At 44.6% G+C, this 26,014-nt stretch overlaps 1 protein-coding gene across 1 annotated transcript in view; it reads right to left on the bottom strand.

Annotated features, from left to right (window-relative positions):
- The window catches only part of CA11 (carbonic anhydrase 11 (inactive)), a 954,158-nt gene that overhangs the window by 140,213 nt on the left and 787,931 nt on the right, over positions 1–26,014 (bottom strand). The window contains exon 4 of the mRNA XM_078650922.1: positions 2,471–2,656. Within this exon, the coding sequence (XP_078507048.1) occupies positions 2,471–2,656 (186 nt within the window). The remainder of the gene's footprint in view (positions 1–2,470; positions 2,657–26,014) is intronic.

The raw sequence follows: 26,014 nt of genomic DNA, 5'->3' as shown, positions 1-26,014 counted from the left end.
AACATCATCTCCTACGCTGATGACACACAGCTGATCCTCTCCCTCACCAAAGACCCAAACACCGCCAAAACCAACCTACACGAAGGGATGAAAGATGTAGCCGAATGGATGAAGAACAGCCGATTAATACTGAATTCAGACAAGACGGAAGTCCTCATCCTTGGGTCATCCCCCTCTGCATGGGATGACTCATGGTGGCCACCGGCCCTAGGCAGCGCGCCCAAACCAACGGACCATGCTCGCAACCTGGGATTCATTCTAGACTCCTCTCTCTCGATGACCAGAAAAGTCAACGCCATCTCATCATCATGCTTTAACATCTTACGCATGCTCAAAAAGATCTTCCGATGGATCCCCACCGAAACAAGAAAGACGGTCACCCAAGCACTTGTCACAAGCCGTCTGGACTACGGAAACACCCTCTACGCCGGAACCACAGCCAAATTGCAGAAAAAACTCCAACGCATTCAGAACGCCTCCGCCAGACTCATACTAGACATACTCCGCCACAATCACATATCCGGTCACCTGAGAGACCTTCATTGGCTCCCCGTGAACAAGAGAATAACATTCCGCCTCCTCACCCACGCACACAAAGCCCTCTACGACCTAGGACCCAAATACCTCAACACGCGCCTGACCTTCTACACCCCCACCCGCCAACTACGATTGTCCAATCAAGCCCTCGCCGCGATTCCACGCATCCGAAGAACCACCATGGGAGGAAGATCTTTCTCATACTTAGCGGCCAAAACCTGGAACTCTCTCCCCACCCACCTACGCCTTACACAGAACCACCTCTCCTTCAGAAAACAACTCAAAACTTGGCTATTTAATAAGTAACGACCCCCCCCCCCCCCCCTCAAGCGCCTTGAGACCCTCCGGGTGAGTAGTGCGCTATACAAATTTTGACTTGACTTGATTGTATAATTTTAATCACTGTTCATTTGGGTTTTCATTCTGGAAAAGCCTTCGACTATGCACAGCACACTTTTCTTGAATGGGCCCAGGCCTAAATTTCATGCTACAGCAAAGTTGGGATTTCACTACAGTCCTGAAAGAAGAACATTATATCACTGTCCTAGATTAATAATGTATTGCGAGTAAGCTGCTTGTCACATTGGCTACTTCCGCAACTAGCACACATTGTGTATGGCAGGAAAAGAAATGGCACTTAAATAATTGAAGGGATAGCTACCTTGTCAGTTCCCTAACATAGAAAGACTCTGTCTGAAAATTCACAGTCATTAGCAAATAAATTGTTAATAAGTTAATGTATTGCATGGCTGGACTTTAATGCTGGTTTGTAGGAACCTGATTTCATTTGACCAAACATTTAAACCACAAATCAACCTTTAAGTTGGCTTACATTAAATTGTTTACAATGATTGTTTTCAACAAGTTTCATTTCCACAGTAAAGAACAAATGGTGATGGTCTGTCCATGTGCCATATAGAATAAAATACAACATATTGACATATTGTACAAGGATATTGCAAGTCACATAGGATATCAGTGACCACATAAAGAAATGTGGCCTTCCATCTCTTTCTCCTATCCAGATACTGAACTTTCTTCGTGATTTTCAATATCCTCGCAGCCCAGGGTAGGAGGTGTTTCATCATATATGTGAAGATTGGGAAAAGGGATAGAAGGAGCATTTGAACAAATGTCCGGATTTTTCCCCATTGCCATGAATTAAGGTATGTTTAGATACTTATTTGCTTAAACTCGCCCATAATGAGGTGTGTTTGTTACGTATACTTAATTTAATATAGAATACATCATTGTTTATCATGGTCAGTCACAATTTGAATAACTGATTCCACTGCTCAAGGATATGTTTCATATTTGTTAGTCATAGTCTAATAAGAAAATGGCTTGCAGGTAGTAGTGATCATTCAAATGCTGCTCCCTAATTTCCCTATTTTTGATCACTTTCATGTCTATGAAAGAGGGCCACGGGCAAGCCATTCTCTTCATCTAAATGATTGTGCATATGATACTCTTTTTTGGAAGGATACATGTAATTGTAATCTCTAATTGTGCATGGTTGTTATGGGACTTATGTTCTCACAAAGTTTGCAGTTGGTTAGTTTTTCAACCTGATTTGACTTAGAGTTCAAGCATGAATTAATTCAACACATTCTTGGACTTTTTCTGGCCGTGGTCTGTATTGAACCATGTAAAATGACTGATCTTATTCTATCTCAAAAAGGTCCCTGGAGATGATTTTCAATGACCCATGTAAATATATTGCATTTAAACATGTTTAACAGTTAGTCCAGGAGAGTAACATTTTTAGTCTGGAAAATTAAAGAATTTAGTGGCCCTACACCTGGAGCATCAGCTATGTTCTATTTAATTGCATTGGAATTAATATTAATATGTTGAACTCCAACATCTAAAAGTCTTGGCATAAAAAGTAGTGCTTAATTCATTCCCCCCTGTATAGACAGGGCTCGCTTACCTCTGCGGCAGATGGCTTCTTGTTCACAAGGTGCTCAGATCCTATCCCATCCTCACTGCCGAAGTGAAGCCGTACCTCTTCCAATCGGTGGTTGTAGAGCAGAGGCCCACCAGATACATTCACGGGGTGATGCTGGTCTGGCCGGAATGACACGTGCCGGCCTGTGTTGAACAGAGTGCCACTGACCTGTGAGGAAAGCATCCAGGAAAATGAACAGAGGTAAGAGGACATAGGTATGGGAGAACAGAAGAAAGAACTCAGCCGAGAAAGATTAAAACGTAAAAATAATAATTAAGGAATGGAGAGAATAAAAGCAAAAATATAGAAAGTGAGACTGGAAGGCATAAAGAAGAAAGAAAAAATAACAGAGAAAAAATAACGAAAGAAAAAATAGCAAAAAAGGTCAAACCATAGAAAAAATGATAATAGAAAAAAGCAAATAATCAAAGAACGTGAAAGAATGAGTAAAAGAAAGACACCAGAAGAAAGAATGAACATATGAACATCTAAAATTAATAAGACAGCATGAAGTGAAACAGTTAAAGTTTTACATCCCTAATGACCCCTACAAATAATAATTGCTGAGTCAAGTTTTTAGATGTAGTTCTGTTTTTGTAGAAACTTGTGACCAGAAGAAAGTCTACATTCAAGATTTATGAGCTATTGAATTGGACAGTATTTAGTACCTAGTGAATACATTTATTATAAAGGAGAGAAAGAAATCAATAGAAAAGAAGCAGAAAAAAAAGTAAGAAGCAACACTTGAAATAGAAATAAGCATGTGAGTGCCAAGCTATTGGCTTTGCCAGTGTTTGTAAAGTACTGTTAAAATAACATTTCAGAATACTGGAGCAAAAGCAAACACATATCGGATGGTGTTGCAAAACAGCACATTGAGTACAATGATTTCACTCTTTACAAATTGGATGGCTTATTTTTCAGATAATTTTCCCTCATATAACTCTGAAAACAATTAAAAAAGAATAAGAAAGTGTCAGAATGTAAAAGGAAATGCTTGCTAAGGGCTAAAATATTTTCCACAGAATTCAGCCATTTGATCCTCTATGGTAGCCTAGGAAGCAGAGTTATGAGGCTTATGATCTCTTGCTAAAATACAACTCCCTCAGACGCCATCCCAGTTGAATGAGTACAGCAGATGGCCCTTTCCCCAGTACCATAAAAGCCTTCGTGCATCTAAGCTTGCGCTTTGAAGCAATACTGGAATGCAGAAGATAACACAAAATAAAGCCTACTCTTCAGCAATACCCTAGACAAATATCTCTGTTGCTGTAAATTTAGAGACTAGCTGGGCGATGAGGAGAGCAACAGGGCATGTGGCGGTATTTGGGTGTGGAGACGGCCAGCAGACAGGGGAGAGAACTTGAAACAAATCACTCTCTTGGAATGCTGAATGAAAAAGAAAAAAGAAGTTCCCTAAATATGAGCAGGGGAAGGCTAGAGGTGGGCCAAGCAAAGGGGTCGTAAAAAGGCTGTGCTCCAGGGGAGCGACAAACATAGCAAGAGAAAGGTAATCCATCTAATAAGAAGCAAGCAAATGAGAGTGACAATAAAGCCAACAAATGCTAAGCAATGTGCTTTCTGTAAGCTCACTGGAAGTTCATAGTAAGTTTTTGCAGCCAAACAGTGTAGGTGAGACCTAAAAAGAACGAAAAGGAGAAAAAAAAACTCTCAATAGCCACAATAACCAAACTAAAATGGTAAATCATAAAGAAAAAAGAGGAGAAACAAAAACATGAAAATCAAGAAAAATGAGAAACAGTGAAAAAGACATGAAAAGGAGTTAAGACAAAGCCCTATGTTAGCAGAAGGGTTATTAAAGCACGGGGAAATGGTAGCTATATTAAAGAACACCGAATAGGAACAATAGACTGAAGAAAAGTAAGAGAAAGCAAGGGAATGCATTCTTGTAACAAAATATCTGAGGCTAGAGCAGGGGTTTTAGGCGCTGGGGAGTTTGATTTCTTAATATGTCTTTCAAGTAAAGTCATTTTGAAAAGTGTCTGTAACACGTGTCTAAGAATATTATTTTTTATTTAAAATGCATTTTTAGAGATGACAGGTGACCACCAATCCTTGCTCCTATATAATTAGCCTGAAGCTGCTCTGTTGCGGAAAAAGTCTTGTAGGACAGCAGATTCCAGAGCCAACCGCCCTCCCCCAGGGAAATCACACTGTAATATCTGGGCCTTGTGAGGGACGTTGCTGTTCCTGAGTTGGAGCACTGAGAGAGCGCAAACTGATATAAATATATGAGTACATCACACTTACCTATAGAGAGCATAATTCATGAAGAGAAATGCCATGAGTGCTAATAGTATCTGAAATTATATTCTAAATGTATAGCTAATATAGAGATTTAAGTAGAAGTGGAACTAATACAGAAATGTGTGACATTATATGATTTTATTAGACGTGATTATTTTGAATCTATGTCGTGTAGCTGTTAACATATAAGATGGTCTGTGGTAAAACGCAGAACGTGGTAGGCCTCAGGGCCAGAGCTGGAGCTAAAAGGGAAGGTGTTTCTTTTCACGACACAGATTGTTTAACGTTTTTGGTCATTGTATTAATGGGCCATGATTTAGAGTAATGTTTTCTAAATAATAGAATAAGAGTTTTAACATGCTTTAATTAAATGAAGAAATTGAATGCTATAATCATAATGTGAAATATTGTAGGCCTGAAATGTTTTAGCATTGATTTACACGTACATGTCTGGGCTGAGAAAGGTTGCAAGCCTTTTTTAGAAGTCTATGAGAGTTGGGTTCTTGGCGGCAGATATCTGCCTGCAACAGGAAAGGGGGGATCCAATTATAAGTGAATGAATAGAGGTCTGTTCAGTAGACGGCCCAGACATGGAGGAGGGTTCTGGAATGTTTAAGGGGTATCAGCGGGCCGGAGAAGAGACTGAGAAGCAAGGTCAACTCTAACGTCTGAGGCCCAATACAAAGCATCATGGAAAAAGCCTGAAGTTGCACCACGTGAGAGGCGTTTCGCAAGGGGCGTCTCAAATGTTGTTGACTGTTTTGTATTAGGGACAGCACCCCTGGGTGGAGTTAGAGCAGAGACCTGAGGACCCTTTAGAGAGCGGATGGGTAGGCAGTGAGGGGTCATGACTGGAGAACTTTAGGTTTTCACCAAGAGACTTAGAGTGGGTGACTTCCCTTGGGGGTCATTCATTGCTGACACCTTTGTTAGGTTGGGATTTGGTTAAGTAGGGATACCATCTAGAACAGGGTAGGGACGCCTAACCTGTGTTTGTTTTCCTCCAACCTAAATGAAGGAGAGATATGCGTCTATGCTGATAGCTTTGCTATTTTTAGAACTTGTGTTAGTGATTTCTGTTGCTCGTCTGAGGGCTTTTCGAGAGCACATGTATGTAATTGGACCTGTGTATCTCGTGAATCTCATTCTGAGATGCTTGTATTTGCAGCTCATTATATCTTTACAATAAACTTTTGAAACCTAGAAGTTGTCCGTGATCTTTAAGAGTAGAGTCCTTTATTGGGTGAACTAACTTGCAGATAGGTGTACTGTTTCCTTCCAAGACAGGCAATAAAGGTTCAGTCGACCAGATCGAGGTTTGGATCAATAGATATAAGGTATCGATCAAAATCTCGCCCTTTCAGTTGGTAGCAGAGGATGGTTGCCTTCTTGAGGACGGTGACCTAGGCCAGGTTAGCTTACCCCAAGGCCCCTAGAAATCGATGATCGGAAGAACAGCCCGCAGATGAAGATCCGGATGACGTGAGACAGAAAAAGCAGCAGTATCGGTCGAGAGTGAGTATAAAGGGTTATGCGTGTTAGATTGCGGTGTTTTTGTATTGTATCTATGTTGTAATGTCTGGCGGAGTTGAATGTTTGTAGAGTGACTGTGGAACAGGTTGTGAGCGCGCGCAACCGGTGGAAATCTTAAGTTCAAGGAGAGCTTAAGTGGTTCGGGTGTATCGGACACCCAGAGTAATTGTCAACTAGTGTGAAGGGGGTCATGAGGTACCATTGATCACCCGAGAGACCGAGATAGGGGGAACGTAAGAGTGAGTGCGTGAGTAACGGACGCTGGTCGGAAGTTACTGTGTGTGTAAGTAACCTATCAGAGAGACGATAGACATCTCGTCAGTTGTGTTGACAATTACAGATAGACTGTGGACGTACAGTCGAGAGAAGTGACCGCTTGGTCGGAAGTAGTCATTTTTCAGTGTATGAATGGGACGCATGCATAACCGGGAGACGAGTTGAGAAAGGAGGGGTGCTGCTGCGAAGCGGAGAAAAGAGACGTCAGGTGGTGTCGCGCAGTGATTGGCTGACCGGAGAAAGACCGCGCTGTGATAGGCCAGCTAGCGAACACGTCATACAGGGTCGCGACGTGATTGGCCAACAGGAGAAAGACCGCGCTGTGATAGGCCAAGCTAGCAAAGCCGCGACAGGATTGGTGGATTGTCATCAGGAAGTAAACAGAGTAGCGAGGCTGAATTTTGTGCGCATAATTATGAAGTGTTTTAAATGGTTGAAAGCGCTGTTTAAGAAAGAGAGGCGAGGATCGTATGAAGGGGAAGAAGCCCCGCCGGAGGGTACGCCAGCTCGTTATATGGCAGTAAATGTTGGGTTGCATACGATCCTTTGGATATCAGAGTGGAGTAAGATTACTGAAGGAAACGAGGAATTGACGTTCCCGAAGTACGGGACGTTCAGAGTAGAGGTGTTACATCGATTGAAATCAATCATGACCTCAAAGAGACCCTTGCCTAGACCAACCCAGTTTGAAGCCCTTGAGGCATGGCTTAGGGCAGCGCATGAAAGGAATATGAACAGACGGCAAGAAAGGGTGAAACGCTCGGTAAGGGCAGTACAGGATGCCAGGTGGGATGCGGATGCTAAAAGATGGAGAGTGCATAATTTGGAAATAAATAAACTGTACCCAGTGTTAGAGGCGCCAGTAAATAAAAGCCCCCTAGAAGAAGATGACGAGAGCGAAACAGAGGACAGCCTGATAAACAGATTACTGACAGACAGGCCACCCCCGTATAATAGAGCAGGGGGAGAGGTCGAGAATACTGAAGGAGAAAAGGGGGGCAATGCAGGAGAGCATAGACCGCTTCCCAGTTCAGAGTGGGATCCTGAGCCAAAGAAAGAGTTGCTCCAGCCTAGTCAGGTGCAACAGGTAGTCGGTAGGTTTGTGGTACAAAGAGCGCCGGAAACGGAAAGCGCCACATCCTACCCATTACCAGATGCACTACAGGTACCTGTTACCATAGGTCCTATAATATCGATATATGACCAAGAGAGAGCAAAAGGGGAAGAACGGAAACGGAAAGACAGAGAAAGAGCAGAGCAGGCAAGGAGGAACGATACCACTAATTCCCCAAGTCAGATGCCGATACCCAGAGAGTGGAGCACCCCGATGCACACAGCAGGGGACCCAGGAGGAGATCCTGGGGGCCCTAGATGGCCAATGGATCTGAGGGGATCTGGACGAAAATCCTTTCAAGAGCTAAATGAGTACATGAAGCAGTGGGATGAGGCAGTGAAGGCTCAAAAGTGCATCAATGCTGCAGAAGCAGAAAGGGAAAGTCAGGACAGCAGAGCACGAACTCACTGCGGGGCTGGGGAGAGTAGCCCGGAGTGGGACTGTAGAGGGAGTAGGGGAGTCACCCATTGGGCCCGGAAGGGAGGTAGAACAGACCTGGAAAACGGGGGCCCCGGGAGTGGAGGGGTGGCGTGCCCAATACTCAGTGAAGGGGAGAGGAGAGCGCAAGAGTACAGGAACAGCTTTAAGTGTCCACACTGTGTGCCTGCCACCAGAGAACAGAATGGGAGTTGTGAGAGGTCGCACCATAGTCCCTGTGATGACAGAAATGAGCGCAGCCCAGGGAATATGGGGAACCAGGAAGGATCGTATCGGATACTGAGCGATACGAGGCAAAGGGAGTGTAGCGACCAGAGGGAAAATAACAGAGAGATGTGCGGTGAGAGGAGAGAAGAAGACGAGAGTGGGCAGAGAGAGAGTAGGGATAAAAGGCCCGTGTTCCATCACCTTCCAAGATCGGATGGCCGAGCATGGGACCTGGAGAGATGGGAGCAAGGGAGGCCACCCATTAATTCTCCTGAGCCCAAACGCAGAGCTCGAAGTTGGGATGGGAGGGAGACCAGTGAGCCCCCTTCAAAAGACATATTGCGAGCTGAGATAAAAGCCAAGAGACTTGATGTCTCCAGCTTAAGGTCAGATCTGGATGACATGGTAGATGGTACCCTGCCTTTAGAAAGAATGGAAATGTATGAACAGGATGAAATACTGTATATGGCAAAGGACATCACACGAAAGGCGAGAGCAGTCCATGAGAAGTTAGTCGAACTAGCAGGCAAATATATGGTGGACTTGTCAAGAACCAAAGCATTACAGGGTAACCACAGGCTACATTACTCAGATCGAGATCTAGATGAGAGGAGAACGATTGGGCTGAAAACACACATAAGGGAACTGATTACTGGAATAAGGACATGGAGGGCACTAGATAAATGGGAAGAGAGGTGGTCCAAGAAAGGGACCGGCAGAAGAAGCATGATTGGTATAACACCAGGACAGCAGGGAATAGAAGCTTACCCTTTGCGTGAAGTTGCCAATGGGAGCTATGTACATGTCCCTTGGAGTAGGGGAGATTTAGCTGCTTTTACCACATCTTTCCCCAAGTTACGAGAGAGCCCCGTGGAGTGGTACAAGCAAGTCGAGAGGTTTGTAAAGATCTCAAAAGTCCTATGGATAGATCTGAACACGCTGTTTGACATTGTAGTACCAGGAGATCTGTGGACAGCATGCAAGGTTAGCGCTGAGTGGCCCACAACGGAGCCAGAGAGAGATGCTAGGACTAATGGGCCGTCCGAGATCGTGATGGCAAAATTCGAGAGAGTGATGACTTGGCTGAAAGAAAAAGTGCCAATGCAAGACATAGATTGGGTCAGAATAGACAGAACGAGACAGGAACCCAAAGAGACAGTCCATGAATATTACGAGAGATTGCTGAAGGCGTTTAAACAGTATAGCGGCTTGGATGTAATGGATCCAAAGGACATAGGGCAATTCGTGTCCAAGTTCGTCCTGGGACTGAGACCGGATATTAGTTTAATGATTCAGCAACACTCGATTTGTTGGCAAAGTAAACCCCTAGATGAAATACTGAGATATGCCAGGTACTGCTGTGATGAGGTAGACTCCAAGGCTAAGAAACTAAAAGAGAAGCTGATGGTGGTACAATTGCAGACAGCAGGAAAGGGGGGACCGCAACAACCGCAGCAAGGGACAGGTACAGGAGGTAAGAAGCAGTACAGTCAGAACAAGGGTAATGAGGAGAGTACTACCTTTAGACCCAGAGTAGACATAGCTACCTTGAAGAAAACGACTAGGTGCCACCAGTGCAACGAGTTGGGGCATTGGAAACGCGAGTGCCCTTACAATGTAGAGATCGGAGAGCAAGAGATAGAGGAGGAAGAGGTCCAGAGCGCACCTATGAGAGGGGCGACGCCATACCAAGGAAAGGTGCTCAAAGGGGGGGGGGCTCCTCCCCGAGCCCAGTTCCCGCAACCTCCTCGAGTAGGGAGTATGGGTAAGACCTATAGACAAATGCCCCTGTTTGTGGAAGGTGAAGAATGCTATTATGTGGACCCATTAACCGGACAGAGAGTGGAAAGAGAAGACTGCACCCTTGGGGCAGCCTTAGAGGTAGATCAGAGGGGACCCTATGTGGAAGCAGAAGTAGCAGGGTGCCCTACGACATTTCTGGTGGACACAGGAGCCACTAGATCCACGATCAGATCAGCTGCAGTTCCAGACCTGCCCATGTCTGGAGAGACCATACAGGTGGTAGGGGTCGCAAACAGGAGAATAACCAGCCAATTGACAGAACCGGTACAGGTGAAAATAGGGAAGTACAGCGATGAGCACCAATTTGTGGTTTGCGATTCAAGCCCTGTGTGTCTGCTAGGAAGAGACCTGTTGTGCAAATTGAATTGTACTATATATTGTACACCCCAGGGAGTGGAGGTATTGACTAATGATGATGATGCAGATTTCAAAGTTGCAAACTCAAGAATATGTGTGGAGCTGTACCCTACTTTGACAGTAGACGAGCTTCCCTGGGATTTGAGAGAGACAGTGGCATCAGAGGTATGGGATTTCACTGGGGAAGAGATTGGATTGGTCAAAGGGGTGGACCCAGTGAAAATTGTAGTGAAACCGCATGCTGAGTTCCCAAGAACACCCCAGTATAAATTGACTCCAGAAACGATTGCAGGCATAAAACCCGTGATCGAGTCCATGATTAAACAGGGAATACTGAAAGAAATCGTGGGTAGTCCATGTAACTCCCCGATTATGGGTCTGCAGAAACCAAATGGGAAATTTCGGATAGTGCAGGACCTTCGAAAGATTAATAACATAGTCGTTTCATGTTGTCCAGTGGTACCGAATCCATCAGTGATACTGTTTCAGATTCCATTCCAAGCTGAGTGGTTCACTGTGATAGATCTTTGTCAGGCTTTCTTTTCGATCCCTTTGGACGAAGATAGCCATTTTCTTTTCGCATTTAAGCTGGAAAATCGCGTCCTAACATGGTGTCGTATCCCTCAGGGGTATACAGAGAGTCCATCGATCTTTAACCAGCTTCTGAAGAAAAATCTTGAAAGTCTAGTGCTGCCCCAGAAGTCAGTTCTGGTCCAGTACATAGACGACCTCCTTGTGGCGTCAGACACAGAAGAAGCTTGCAGGGAAGACTCCATTGCTTTGTTAAATCACCTAGCTGCCAATGGGCATAAAGTATCCCCGGGAAAATTGCAGTACTGCCTGACAGAAGTGCAGTACTTGGGACACAGAATTGAGAAAGGCAAACGAAAAGTGTCACCAGATAGGATAGAGGCGATCATGAAAATGAATGCGCCTCAGACCCAGAGAGAGGTCAGGATGTTCCTAGGGATGGTGGGCTATTGCCGACAGTGGATCGTGAACTTTTCACTGAAAGCAAAACCTTTGCAAAAACTGACGCACAAGGAGGTGAGTGATCCGGTACCATGGGACAAAGACTGTTTGATGGCATTCTTACAGCTGAGAGAGGACCTGTGTCGTGCTCCGGCATTGGGAATGCCTGATTACAATAAACAATTCTTTCTTTACTGTTGTGAGAGAGAAGGTTGTGCGTTGTCTGTGTTGGTCCAAATCCATGGGAATGCCCGTAGACCAGTTGCTTATTTCTCAGCTACTTTAGACCCAGTAGCCGCAGCGTTGCCCGGATGTCTCAAATCCGTTGCTGCAACGGGTGTCAGCATTGAGAGATGTGAAAATATCGTCATGGGGCACCCGTTAGAGGTGTGCGTGCCACATTCTGTTGAACTGTTGATGACCAGGACCAAAACACAGCATCTGACCAATAGCAGGCTCACGCGCTATGAGCAAGTTATTCTTGCTGCAGAGAACGTGACCCTCAAGAGATGCTCTGTTTTGAACCCTGCTACCTTAATGCCACTTCCAAATGATATTGATGATGATGATGAATATACAGACCATGACTGTCTTGATGTGACTGAACTATGCACCAAACCCAGACCCGACATCGTAGATGAGCCACTGACCGACCCAGACGAAGTTTTCTTTGTCGATGGCTCATGTGTAAGAGACGAAGTTGGGCAGTTGAGAGCAGCGTATGCTGTTTGTACAATTGAAGGAGTTGTGGAAGCAGGGTGCCTGGAAGGAGTAAACTCCGCTCAGGTAGCCGAGATTATTGCCCTAACACGTGCTTGCTTAGCAGGCAATCAAATTCGAGTCACCATCTACACCGACAGCCAATACGGGTTTGGGGTAGTTCATGATTACGGGCAGTTATGGTCTCAAAGAGGGTTCATGACTTCTTCAGGCTCTCCCATTCGCAATGGAGAGTTTGTGCGCTTGTTGTTAGAAGCATTGCAATGTCCAGCAAGTATCGCAGTTGTAAAGTGCATCGCACATACCAAAAATGAGGACTTTGTTTCGAAAGGCAATAGATATGCTGATGAAGTTGCGCGGTATTGCGCAGAACAAGGTTACTCTTTCACAGAGGTGGATGTGGGTGGAATAAATGTAAGAACTGAATTAGCCATGATACTGGAAACTGTTGATACTTGGGATGAACTGTCAACCATGCAAGAAAATGCTCCTGATTCAGAAAAGGAAACATGGGTAAAGGCAGGATGTGTAATGGGTGAGACTCATTTTTGGGTCTCAGCAGACGGCAGAGCAGTGTTGCCCAATGAGATGGTGAGTCCAATGGCTAGACTCATACATGGTCCCGTACACTTAGGGAGAGATGCTATGCTGAGAGTGTTTAGACAGACTTGGTACAATCCTAAGTTTAGAATAGCAGCAGAAGCAGTGTGCCAGCGTTGTGTGACCTGCCAGCAGCTGAATGTAGGGAAAAGAACACCAGTTGCACTAAGTCACATAGGAAGGTCTGGAGGTCCATTCAACAGAATGCAGATAGATTTCATTGAAATGCCAAGATGCAACCGCCTCCGCTATGTCCTGGTGGTTGTTTGTGTGTTCTCCAGATGGGTTGAGGCATACCCTACACGTAGGTGCGACACCCTCACAGTGGCTAAGTTACTGCTTAGAGAACTTATCCCTCGTTTCGGGGTGCCGGCCTTTTTGGAATCAGATAGGGGAACACATTTTAACAGCGAGCTTGTGAAGATGATTTGTGTTGCACTGAATATAGACCAAAAGCTCCATTGCAGTTACCGACCAGAAGCTTCAGGAATTGTGGAACAAATTAATGGCACGATCAAGTCCAGAATAGCGAAAGTTTGCTCCTCAACGACCCTGAGTTGGCCTGATGCCCTGCCATTGGTACTCATGAGCCTTCGTAGTACCCCAGACAGAAGAACAGGGTTGTCACCACATGAGGTGTTAATGGGGAGAGCAATGAGACTGCCATCTATTCCAGCTACTGCACTGTTAAATATCACAGATGATATGATCCTGGACTATTGTAAGGGGCTGTCTGATGCCATGCGTTCTGTGTCCCTTCAGGTGCAGGCTGCAGAGGTTCCAGCGTGCCAGGGCCCTTGCCATGACCTGTATCCTGGGGACTGGGTCCTGGTGAAGAAACATGTGAGAAGAAGCTGCTTGGATATTCGTTGGCGTGGGCCCTACCAGGTCATCCTGATCACAAGTACAGCTGTAAAGGTGGGAGGCCTGCCCAACTGGATACACGCGTCGCATACGAAAAGGGTTCCAGCACCTCTGGAAACAGCTCCTCTCTCGGATGGACGTCCAGCTGAGGACCAAGAAGCCATAGAGGGGGCTAGCCAAGCTGTAGAGGTGCCAGTGGAAGCAGGGAACGAGTCTGACCAAGCTGAGGACGGTCAGTACAACAGCGAAACAGAAGACGCTACAGAAGGAGAAGACAGCTGGGAGTACGAGTCTGACCCTGACAGGTCTGAAAGAGAGCGAGAACAGACCAGAAGGAGAAGGAGTAGAAGGGCACGTGGAGAAGCAAATTGGCCGCAAAGAAGAAGTTCTAGCCTGAGGTCAACTCCAGAAGCAACCCTTCCTCCGATATCAGAAGACTCAGACCCAGAAGAAGGTGCTCAGGGCGCTGAAGCACCAGACCGAAGAAGGTCAAGAAGAGTGCGTGTGCCTAACAGAAGATACTCCACACCTGAGTGGACATATCTGGCGACAAATGTCTGTGAAACCGGAGACAGGGAGGATCCGAGCGGTGGTGGTGTCCAGTTCTGAGCCCATTATCACCGTGGAAATACAACTGTTGGTACCCGGTGTCGAACAAGAAGGGTCACTAACATTCGTGCTCCCCAGACCTCCCCGCCTCAGCAAGTTAAAACACATGTTTCTTACAGAATTGAAATTCCCCGACTTTGGTACCACGATAACAGCACATGAAGAGCATACTCTTCGCATGGAAATATTGAACTATGCTATTGAAGCTGCAACCACAAATCTAATAGTCGATTGTTAAAGGACTTTGTAAATAAAGCAAGCAGAAGAAAAGAAGATTACCTAGCGCCCAGGAAGCAGAGAATTTTAGGGAACCCCTTGAGTGGATGGAGAAGGGCTAGGGTTGTCTTTTTGAACTGTGAAAGGACTTTTTGCAAAAAAGGCTGTCAGCCTCCAGCTGTGTGGATTCTAAAGACAAAAAAGGATTGAAAGAGACTGTAAAGGAACGAGAGGAAAAGAACTTTTTTTTGCAAAGAGAAAGGGAAAAGCTAGATTGTCTGACGAAATGGAGGCCGGCACCCCGAACCGCAGAGCTAAATGTATAATAGGTACACTAATAGTAGGAGTGATAATATTAATAGCTTTAGTGGTAACAATTTCTTATGTAAAGGGACATGAGGAAGAGGTAAAGGTAACTGATGCGAATTCTGTAGTAACACTTACACCCACTGTTGCAGGTGAGAAAAGGGAAAACACTCAAGAGAAAGCGTTATTGGCTGCAGAAGCCCGCAGGTTACATGTAGACGAGTCCCAAGGAGACTTTAGGTCAAATGCTTATGCTAAACTTTTGTATGAATACGTGGATGCCATGGAGGTTAAGGATTGCTACGTCTGCATGCAGTTGCCTGCGTCTGTAGATGAAGGAATTCGATATCATCACCTCCCTCTGACATATGGCATTACATGTAGCTTATTGCTTAGTATATTTTATGAGAGAGATAGTTTTGAATACTATTTCTCTAATTATGATTCAGTGTTGCCAGAAGTCCCAAATTATAAGCAGATGAATAAATGGGATTACTGGAAGAGTGAAGACAGATTGGCCAAGTTCTTCATTCCTTGGATTACCTTAGATACTTCACATGCCCGTAGAAATAATCTGACATGCAAGGTGTCAGAAGTCGAGAAAAAGTTCATAGGGCAGGTGGATGATCGTTACAGGAGACAAAAGATTTTGAAAAAATCAGGACAAGGGAAATTAGATTGGACCGAGGAAGAGAAGTCACATAAGAGAAAGGGTAGTAGTGGTCCAATAGCTTTAGATAAAGCGCAGAAAGGAAAGTTATGTCTTCACCGAGCCAAAACGTATTATGAAAATGTATACGTGGGTGAAGTTGACTGTGAACATGCTTTTAATTTAGAGTACTACACTAAGGATTTCCTGAAGGGAATGCAAGTGATTCCAAATGTGTATTTTGTATGTGGAAGAAATGCTTACGTGAGACTACCTGACAACTGGTATGGATCATGTTACTTGGCAATTGTCTTCCCCAAAATATATCATGCACAAGACTTATTGATCATTGAGGGCCAGACATCATCGAGGGGAAGGAGGGATTTAGGCGATGCAGAAATGGTTGGAGATGTCTTTGGAGCTATGTTCCCTCTTTTGGGAATAATCCTTAATGATGTTAAAATTAGACGACTGGCAACAGTTGTCGACAGGTTGTCTGCCAGCACTGCTCAATCCTTAATGCTGGTAGAAGGAGAGATGCAATCGATAAGGGCTATGGTTCTTCAAAATCGGCTTGCATTAGATGTCTTATTAGCAAAAGAGGGCGGAGTCTGTAAGGCTTTGAAGGTTCAGGAATGTTGCACTTACATTCCAGACCTTTCAAAACCCCTTGAGAAAGTTATTAAGAACATAACTAATATACACAAAGAGATCGAAGACTTGAGTAGAGAAAATGTCTGGGAAAAGGTGGGCCACGGAATGAGTACAGTTGGAGGGTGGTTTTCCACCTTAGGCAAAAGCTTTATTTGGTATATCCTAAAGCCTATCATCATAATATTGATCTGTGGGATAATATTGTGGGGATTGGTGAGGGTATTCAAATGGTACAGAGCAAGAAGGTCAGAAAGGGCCCAAAGAGAACAGTTGCAGAGATTGGCTGCCATACAAGATAATCAGTACAGGAGCCTGAGAGCTCTGGAAGCGCAGAGAATGCCAGCAATAACTGCAGTTTAAATGTTAGTGATGACCCCGAGAGGTCATCAAAGGGGGGAACTGAGAGAGCGCAAACTGATATAAATATATGAGTACATCACACTTACCTATAGAGAGCATAATTCATGAAGAGAAATGCCATGAGTGCTAATAGTATCTGAAATTATATTCTAAATGTATAGCTAATATAGAGATTTAAGTAGAAGTGGAACTAATACAGAAATGTGTGACATTATATGATTTTATTAGACGTGATTATTTTGAATCTATGTCGTGTAGCTGTTAACATATAAGATGGTCTGTGGTAAAACGCAGAACGTGGTAGGCCTCAGGGCCAGAGCTGGAGCTAAAAGGGAAGGTGTTTCTTTTCACGACACAGATTGTTTAACGTTTTTGGTCATTGTATTAATGGGCCATGATTTAGAGTAATGTTTTCTAAATAATAGAATAAGAGTTTTAACATGCTTTAATTAAATGAAGAAATTGAATGCTATAATCATAATGTGAAATATTGTAGGCCTGAAATGTTTTAGCATTGATTTACACGTACATGTCTGGGCTGAGAAAGGTTGCAAGCCTTTTTTAGAAGTCTATGAGAGTTGGGTTCTTGGCGGCAGATATCTGCCTGCAACAGGAAAGGGGGGATCCAATTATAAGTGAATGAATAGAGGTCTGTTCAGTAGACGGCCCAGACATGGAGGAGGGTTCTGGAATGTTTAAGGGGTATCAGCGGGCCGGAGAAGAGACTGAGAAGCAAGGTCAACTCTAACGTCTGAGGCCCAATACAAAGCATCATGGAAAAAGCCTGAAGTTGCACCACGTGAGAGGCGTTTCGCAAGGGGCGTCTCAAATGTTGTTGACTGTTTTGTATTAGGGACAGCACCCCTGGGTGGAGTTAGAGCAGAGACCTGAGGACCCTTTAGAGAGCGGATGGGTAGGCAGTGAGGGGTCATGACTGGAGAACTTTAGGTTTTCACCAAGAGACTTAGAGTGGGTGACTTCCCTTGGGGGTCATTCATTGCTGACACCTTTGTTAGGTTGGGATTTGGTTAAGTAGGGATACCATCTAGAACAGGGTAGGGACGCCTAACCTGTGTTTGTTTTCCTCCAACCTAAATGAAGGAGAGATATGCGTCTATGCTGATAGCTTTGCTATTTTTAGAACTTGTGTTAGTGATTTCTGTTGCTCGTCTGAGGGCTTTTCGAGAGCACATGTATGTAATTGGACCTGTGTATCTCGTGAATCTCATTCTGAGATGCTTGTATTTGCAGCTCATTATATCTTTACAATAAACTTTTGAAACCTAGAAGTTGTCCGTGATCTTTAAGAGTAGAGTCCTTTATTGGGTGAACTAACTTGCAGATAGGTGTACTGTTTCCTTCCAAGACAGGCAATAAAGGTTCAGTCGACCAGATCGAGGTTTGGATCAATAGATATAAGGTATCGATCAAAATCTCGCCCTTTCAGCACGACAGACAGGGCAGTAGACCGAGACGCTGAGCAGCTGCTTCAAGGATTCCTTTCTAATGTGTGCTTCATGTCCTACAGATTTGACCACCTATGGGTTATTTCTGTTTGTTCAGTCTGCTGTAAGAGAGGGAGCAAAGGAAAGGGTTTAGGTTCAACAGAACGTTTTGAGGGCATTACAGAATTTGGTTGGGGGGTGGGCGGTGGGCTTACTTATTTTTTAATTGGCGACTATATCCCCAGGTAGGCAACACTAAAAAGTGATTCAATAGTCTGCCTTGAGCATTATCAACTGGAGAACTAAGAAGGACTGGAAGAGTCTGTTTGGGGAATTAAAAGAATTAAAAGCTCACTTTGCATCAGTGCTAGTACACCGCATGGGTCAAGTAGAATGGCGACAATGTGCTGGATTCTCCTTAGTGTAAAGCTGAGATCTTCTAAGTTTAACACTTTGTAATTTGCCCAAATGAAGTCCCGTGAAGAAAACTTACAGTACATTGGGGTAGTGAGGTTTTAGGTTTTTATGGAAGCTCAGAACTATTGCATTCTTGTTGATTTCTTAGGAGAGGAGAACTCTGCTGAGCATATAGAACAGGGGTGGCTCCTCCTCGGGAGCAGTGTAGCGTCGCCCCACCTGCTGCGAGCGCAACAGGCTAACACAAATAGATTGGCATATCAATGCCATTTTATTTATTTGCTTTGGCACTGGCTCGTGCTGTGTACAGTGCGAGGGTGGGGGCGGGGCTGAATTCTGCAAATGCAGGATGACACCACTGGTCTACTGTGACCATGTTGGATAAGCTGGCCGTCTTGCAACGGCCAGCCCAGCATACGCACTGTAAACCCAGCCTGTGGATTGCTGGCACAGGCCTCTAACCTCAAAATGAGCACTTGGTGAGCCTGCTCCCACCAATCCTGGAGCTGCTTTCACAGCATGAGAGCAGCTCCAGGATTGGTTGGAGTTGCGTTCCACAAACAGGAAGTAAGTTCATCCTTTTCCTGCTCCTGAACAGCAAAGAAAAGTGCTGCACTGGTCGTGCTCCCACTCCTGAATGTATGGTGTCATGCGCCTTCGTGCTACCATTTTTTATTTAGGCTAGCCGCCACTGTAATAGAATGCAATACATGAGGAGGTGGAGTTAGGCCTCATGCAAGATGCCCTCTCTCTCACTTTGCTACGGAAACGCCCTCTACGCCGGAACCACAGCCAAGCTACAGAAAAGACTCCAGCGCATCCAGAACGCCTCCGCCCGACTCATCCTGGATGTCCCCCGACGCAGCCACATCTCCAGCCACCTGAGGAACCTGCACTGGCTCCCCGTCGACAAGAGGATCACGTTCCGGCTCCTCACCCACGCACACAAGTCTCTCCACGACCTGGGCCCCAAGTACCTCAACGACCGCCTGACCTTCTACACGCCCACCCGCCAGCTACGGTCCACCAGCCTCGCCCTCGCAGCCGTACCACGCATCCGAAGAGCCACCGCCGGAGGAAGATCCTTCTCTTACCTGGCTGCCAAGACTTGGAACTCCCTCCCCATCCACCTTCGGCTGACCCAGGACCATCTCGCCTTCATGAAACAACTCAAGACCTGGCTGTTCGAGCAGTAGCATACCCCTCCCCCCAAGCGCCTTGAGACCCTCCCGGGTGAGTAGTGCGCAAATGGCATGATTGATTGCTTGATTGATTGCTTCTTGCAACGATTCCTGGATGGCATCAGGGGGCCTGCTACTACAGCCAAGATGAGTGTCCTGCAGCACTCAGGCGAAGAGGACATTGGTGATCTAACAAGGTTACTGCGAGATCCCTGAATGGCACCTAGGGCTGATTTAGTGACATTTTATGCTGGGTTTGCGTTATAAAAATGAAGCAAACTCATGCAAAATGTTTGTTTAGTATTTACTTTCCAGTGCAAAATGCGTTTTGTGCTGGAAAGTTGTCTGAAAGTAACACAAAGCAGTGCTCTGTGCTACTTTGCATTATTTTGCAACAATAGGGGTTTGCATGGGTGGTACATGGGTGTTTCGCATGCAAACACCCATGGTTTTTGATGCAAAACCCTATCACTAACAATAGTAGATATGGTTTTGCACCAAAACATAGGGCCTCTTGAGATAGGCTTAAAAAAGGAGAAAGGCTTTAATTTCTCCAAACATTTCCAACTTTGTTGATATTGCTGATAAGCACACATCCAATGTGTGAAAATTATTAAAGTTTGTCTGGGTATAGGTTTTGTACTGAAAAGGATACTCTTCCTGTACAAAACCTATGCTAAACATGACAGACACCTTTGCACTACAATGCAAAGTTGTGTGCATGGCACTAGCCAGCCTGATTGTGCGCAGCACTTGAGAGAGAGCAGGATAGTGCATTATCTTAGTAAATGTGGTTTCCTGTTCTCTTCTTCTCACACAATGCAGTACAGCAGGTGCTGCGCTGCATTGCATGACAGCTTTGTAAATCTGAGCCCTAGTGTCAACGGCCAAACGTGATCAAGGGATACAGACTATAATTTAGTGGAATGCTTGCCCCCTTGCCTAGCAGACTCACCAAACCTTCAAGAGAGCCTGAGGGAAACAAGAGATGTTGCAAGTGCACTCGCACCACAATTCTCTTTGGAGCCAGGTCAGAGGGAGACTGCTGAAGGCAGCTCCTGTGCCCCTCTGAAGGTGGGCATCTGGGCATGGCCCATCTTGCCAATGCCTCTGGGTGCTGCTCTTTCCTGCTTGATCATCGCCAGTCTAGCCTGCTTGCTGTGTCTGAACGACTATTTGGCTACCCTCTGGTTGCTCAAATGTCACATTGAATGACCCATATACCCATCCATAGCTATTAAAGCCCTCAACTATCCTCCTAGGACAGAGAGGTAGACTAGAAATTGGCCCTCATTCCTCCTCTCTATGTCAACATCATTTCAACGCGGCTAATCCACCATCTATTAGGCGTCCTGGATAAGCAAATCCAATTCACGACACCTATGGATGCTCAGTGCAGTCCTCTCCTCAATTTTCCAACTGCAGCGGTATGGTAGTGCAACTGGAATGATCCTCCCTCCTACCATTCCATTTAGAACATGTGTCAGCGACCCCTCCGAGTCACCCTATGACATAGGAGTACCAATCCCTGCCCGCAGTAATCAGAGTGGGATTTTGCAATGCAACTTCAGTGTTTGTACTCTCTCACCATCCCCTCGAAGACCTCCCAATCCCTCACTCACCTCCCTCATGATTTGTATCTCTCTTTTTTACCTGTCCTGGAATATCACAGGTTTATGAATTATATCACGTCACACATTCTGGACCCCCAATACACGACTAATCCCATATATTTCCCACAGCATTCGTATAGTTGCCCTATTGCATTGATGGGCCCATTGCCCACTCATCGTGTCATACACACCCCCATCCTGCTAGCTTCCCTTCCCTTGATAATCGCAGTGAATCTTTGCTGTTAGTTTCCCTCCATAACCTCTAAGAATCTAATGAGGAAACTGCTGACCTTGGACGTCATTTAGCGGTAACCAGGGGTCGCAGTTGTGACTGCTGACTTCCCTTCTATGACCTCTAGCACTGCGTTTGCGACTCCTGGGCTAAGAGGTCTCTAAATGAATGCTAGGAACAGAAATTGAATAGTGCTCTCATGCGCCTTTCGAAAGACTTTTTACCCCGCAGCAAACAAGGACGTTTGACTGCCAGAAATTAATTCAGCAGAGGAACTCTGAACACTGCAAGGAAACAAAATGATGCCACCATTCCTTAGCTGCCTTTGCAGAGTGTTGGTTAGGTGGTGTGCTCGAACAGAAAATAACAGTTGCAACAGGGCATGGAAGACGAGAGACAGAAGGAAGAGTTTACGACCTGGGGCAACAGAGAGTCTAGAAGAGGGAGGGGGGGGGGACACACCAGGCAGACAAGTGAGACACAGAGCGAGGCAAAGACACGCGGGTTTGTCCGGGGTTGTAAGAGAGATAAATACAAACTAGTTTGATGGAGGGAGAGACACATAGGCGGTGATAGAGACAGATAGAGAGACTGTAGAGAGAAGAAGACATGTGTGTCAGGCAGACAAGTGAGAAAGATACTGCTTAGAGAGACAGAAATAGAGGGGAGACGGGTATGACAAAGTTGATAAAGAGACAGTCTAGAAAGAGGCAGCTGATAGGGTAAAAAAGAGACCTCAGAGAAAGAAGAGATAGGTGAGAGAGAGGTGAGAAAGAGACAGTTCAAAGGTACAGAGTGGGAGAGTAGGAGACAGGTGTAATAAGAGAAACAATGGTATGAGAGAATATGAGATTTCAGTGTGTGTGAGAGGGGGTATACATGTGGAAGTGAGTGAGGAGTAATGAGAGAAACAGGATAGTAAGAATAACGGAGAGGTGGGGGAATGGACAAATATGCATCATTTAGAGGTTGCCATCGGTCGCAGTTGCGACTCTTTTGCTTACCTTTTGCAACCCATGACACTGCTTTGCTATCCCATGGCCTCTCTAGTGGCGAAATCAGTGGCAAACACACATGGGCTGTCACACTTGTGGGTTCCCTGGCTCCTCTACAGGTTTGGGCTTTCTGCCCATTTTCTAACTATAGCAATAATGAATAATAGTCTATTACAATGTAACTATGTAACAAAAATGGAACTCCAGGATCTGTAACGGGACATTCACTGACAGTTGAGGTAAGTTAATCCAATGCTTTTAGGTTTAATTCTATTTTATTGGTTTTAATATGAAGAGGTCAAAACAAAAAGAGATAAACAAAATGTAAGCCTCACTTACATCCACCGGCCGGCAAGGTAAGTAAAGAGACAAATACAGTATAAACTGGTAGAGGAGGATGTAGCGGTGAGGGGTAGGATGGGAAGGTTAATTTATGCTGTGCTCGTGTGTTTGTGTGAGAGAGCCTGAGTACATATGAGTGTCTGTTTTCATCTGTGATCATGTTTGCGTGAGTGAGCGAAAGTAAGTGTGAGTGGGAATAAATAAGAATGAGTGTCAAGCATGTTAGAGTAAGTGAAGGAGTGTGAATAAAGGTGCGTGATAGTGAGAGTGAGAGGCAGTGAGTGATCAAGTGAGATTGAATGTGTCAGAGTGAGTGAAAGTATGTGAAAATGAGAGAATGAGAGTAAGAGTGAGTACAAGTGAGTGTGAGCAAGATTATGAGTGAATGAGAGTATGAGAGAGATTGTGTGTGACAGTTAGCGCACTTTAATGAATAAGAATGAGTGAGTCAGAGTGAGTAAGATTACGTGAGCTTGAGTGACAAAGAATGCATGAGTGAGAGTAAGAATGGAAGACTGTGAGTGAGAATTAATGAATAAGTGCGAGTGAGAGTGAGTGTGAATGAGTGAGTGAAAGTAAGAATGAGTGAGGATGAGTGAGTGTACATGAGGGAGAATGAATGTGAGTGAGTGAATGTAAGTGAGCCTGAGAGAGAATGTGATGTTATGATTGCAAGTCTGCAGTTGACTGTGGCATACTGAAGGTAATTATTGGCTTATAGAAGAACCTACTGCAATAGGCTACCACGACATACTAGACACAAAATACTGAAATGATGAAAAGCAGCCTTCCCCAATTGGGATGTGTCCCCTTTAGCACTGCCAATGTCCCTATCACACGGTATATATGATCTTCATTAATGTAAATCAAACATTCATCAAGCTCCAAAAGCAATATGTTATTTTTCAATGGTGGTATTCAGTGTTCTTCATCCCACTTAATTTAAAGTCCTACTACTTCATATCATGTTAATCAACAATAGAATTGTTGTTTTATATCATCCCATCCCAATGCATTTCGGTCCGATGTAGCCCTTTGTCAGGAGATACCAACTCAGAAAAGAAATATATATATATATACTCATGAGGAAATAACAAATATCAGCCGCCCGGTTGTCTCAAACAACAAAAGAGTATCAAGCAAATAAGCGATAAAGTAACCAACTCATGTATAGTATGAGCTGTTGAACAAGTCCTGCATGATGTCACAGACGAGATACATAGCCACCATATGTAACTAATTCTAACTATCAACTGCACACATGCATACATTCTTCATTCTAAACCAAAATCAACAAGATAACCTTCCAAGAAAGTATCTTTCATCTTAATGAAAGAATTGAATACTTATGGGAAGCCCATTAAAACTGTGCTAAAATCGAGTTAGTGAGGCTCGAGTGACTGCCAGTGGCTGAGATTAATTCAAGCATTCCATCCATCCCTTTATTGTTGCAGTTGATGCCCTAATGGGTATGCCCAGATGGGTATGCCCAGACGTGGGTGCCATGATCACCGTACCACTGGAACAGAGCTACACCTCACTGAACAGCCCGGGAGGACTTGACTTAGCAGTTCAGGCTGTACTGTTCCTATTGGAGCAGGGCCAAGACTGACTTGCATATGACTGAGTCCAAACTGATGTGGCAAGGTGGATGAAAAATGAGGGACTGCAATGTGTCCCAAGTGATTGCTAGCGGCTGAGATTTATTCAAGTATTCCATCCATTACCTTGTTGTAGTTACAGAATTAGGCACGTACAAACTGATCGTAAGTGTTGATTGGCGAAAGATCTCATATTCGACATCGCAAATCATTTCGCAATGACTATTTTGTACTCCTGGACACTACTGGAAAGCTCAGTGGGCAGGAGGCAAAGTGACCTGGAGGCACTTCCTATTGTGACATTCTGCATTGGCAAAACACATTTCACAGACAGAAGAAGAAAAACTAGAACTGTTTAGAAGAGATCTTGTGACTCACATTTAAGCCAAAAGGCAGAGCAGGCCCCCAATTAAACGTAAATGGTAACAATATGACCCAGGAGAGAAGGAGAGCAGATTATAATTACTGGGGCGAAGCTAAAACGGCCCAATCAAATTTCGTATTTTCAGATATTGAAACATTAATGGGTGGAACATGCAGAACGAAAGGTATAATTAAGTTAGCTTTAGTAAGTTAGTCAGATGGGGTCTTTCCGAAAGCTGCAGAACAGAAGATGATGACTTGCTGAATGCTGGGGAGAGAAGCTGATGCTTTGTAGCTGATGAAGAATCAATTGCAGAACCTGAAGAAGAACTTTCTATATTCATTTAATTGGGTTAGATTCAAAGATTGCAGAAGAATCTCGAGGAGGAAGAGAATGTCAGAGAGGGGTGCGGCTCAATCATCGGTATCTCAGAGAGGGTAACTATCCTTTCCTGATTCCTGTCCTGAAGTCTTTGTCTCTTGAATCTATCTCAGGGGACCCCCACCAGCCCTTTGGCCAGGGGGTTGGTCTTCCACATAATTCTTGGTAAATATAATTTTCTGTTATATGCTAAATGTTTTTGATCTTTTCTCTCTGTCCTCACCCTTTCCGGAATTGATGATTGCTTGAGTCAGAGTTAAATGCATTGTGTTTACTGATTGCATTTTCTCTCCAATGAAGGATGGTGAATACAATGTATTGAGACTGTTCATATACACCTAAAATTTTAGATACAGTTTTGAAAACTTCCTGAGTCTGTGGTGATTTACTTAAAGTATAGAAAAATTAGTTAATGTTAATTATCGCCATCAACTAGTTTCAACTAATGGTCCATTGACCAGAGGAAAGAACTTGTTGATCTGTGAAGGGTTGGTTGAAAATTGAATTAAGGTATTAAATAAACGAATTCTAAGCAGCCTGTGAAATTTTAATAATACTTGAAACCCACCACCTACCGGTTTATCTACGGTGTGAGTTTATGGGCCCAGGTGAGTATATGGTATTGGAGTATCTGTTGTTGGTGAACAGCTGGATCAAACCCACTGAGATGTTATCTTTGACTTAAAAATGTGCGAATGGGGCAGGAGGAGAGCCATACAAAAAGGCCAGATGCTGTGGGCACCCACCTGGTTATTTATGGTTCTTTAGTATGGAACTTACTACATGCACACCACCTCTAGCAACTGTCTTACTCCCTACAAAAAGACAATGCAGGCCTGGAGAAGGGTTGAAAGCTACGAACCAGTCCTGCTGACATGATGCCACTTTATGTGCAAAGGAGGCCGATGCCTTCTCCAGGTAATCCTGCTGTTAAATGCATGAAATTTATGTATTAGTCAGTATACGGACTCCTCAAACCAGATGCTTTTGACAACCGTTTTACACTTAT

This window comes from Lissotriton helveticus, chromosome 7 (genome assembly GCF_964261635.1).
Source record: "Lissotriton helveticus chromosome 7, aLisHel1.1, whole genome shotgun sequence".
In the NCBI taxonomy this organism is placed as follows: Eukaryota; Metazoa; Chordata; class Amphibia; order Caudata; family Salamandridae; genus Lissotriton; species Lissotriton helveticus.
This window is presented reverse-complemented; position numbering and strand designations above follow the sequence as displayed.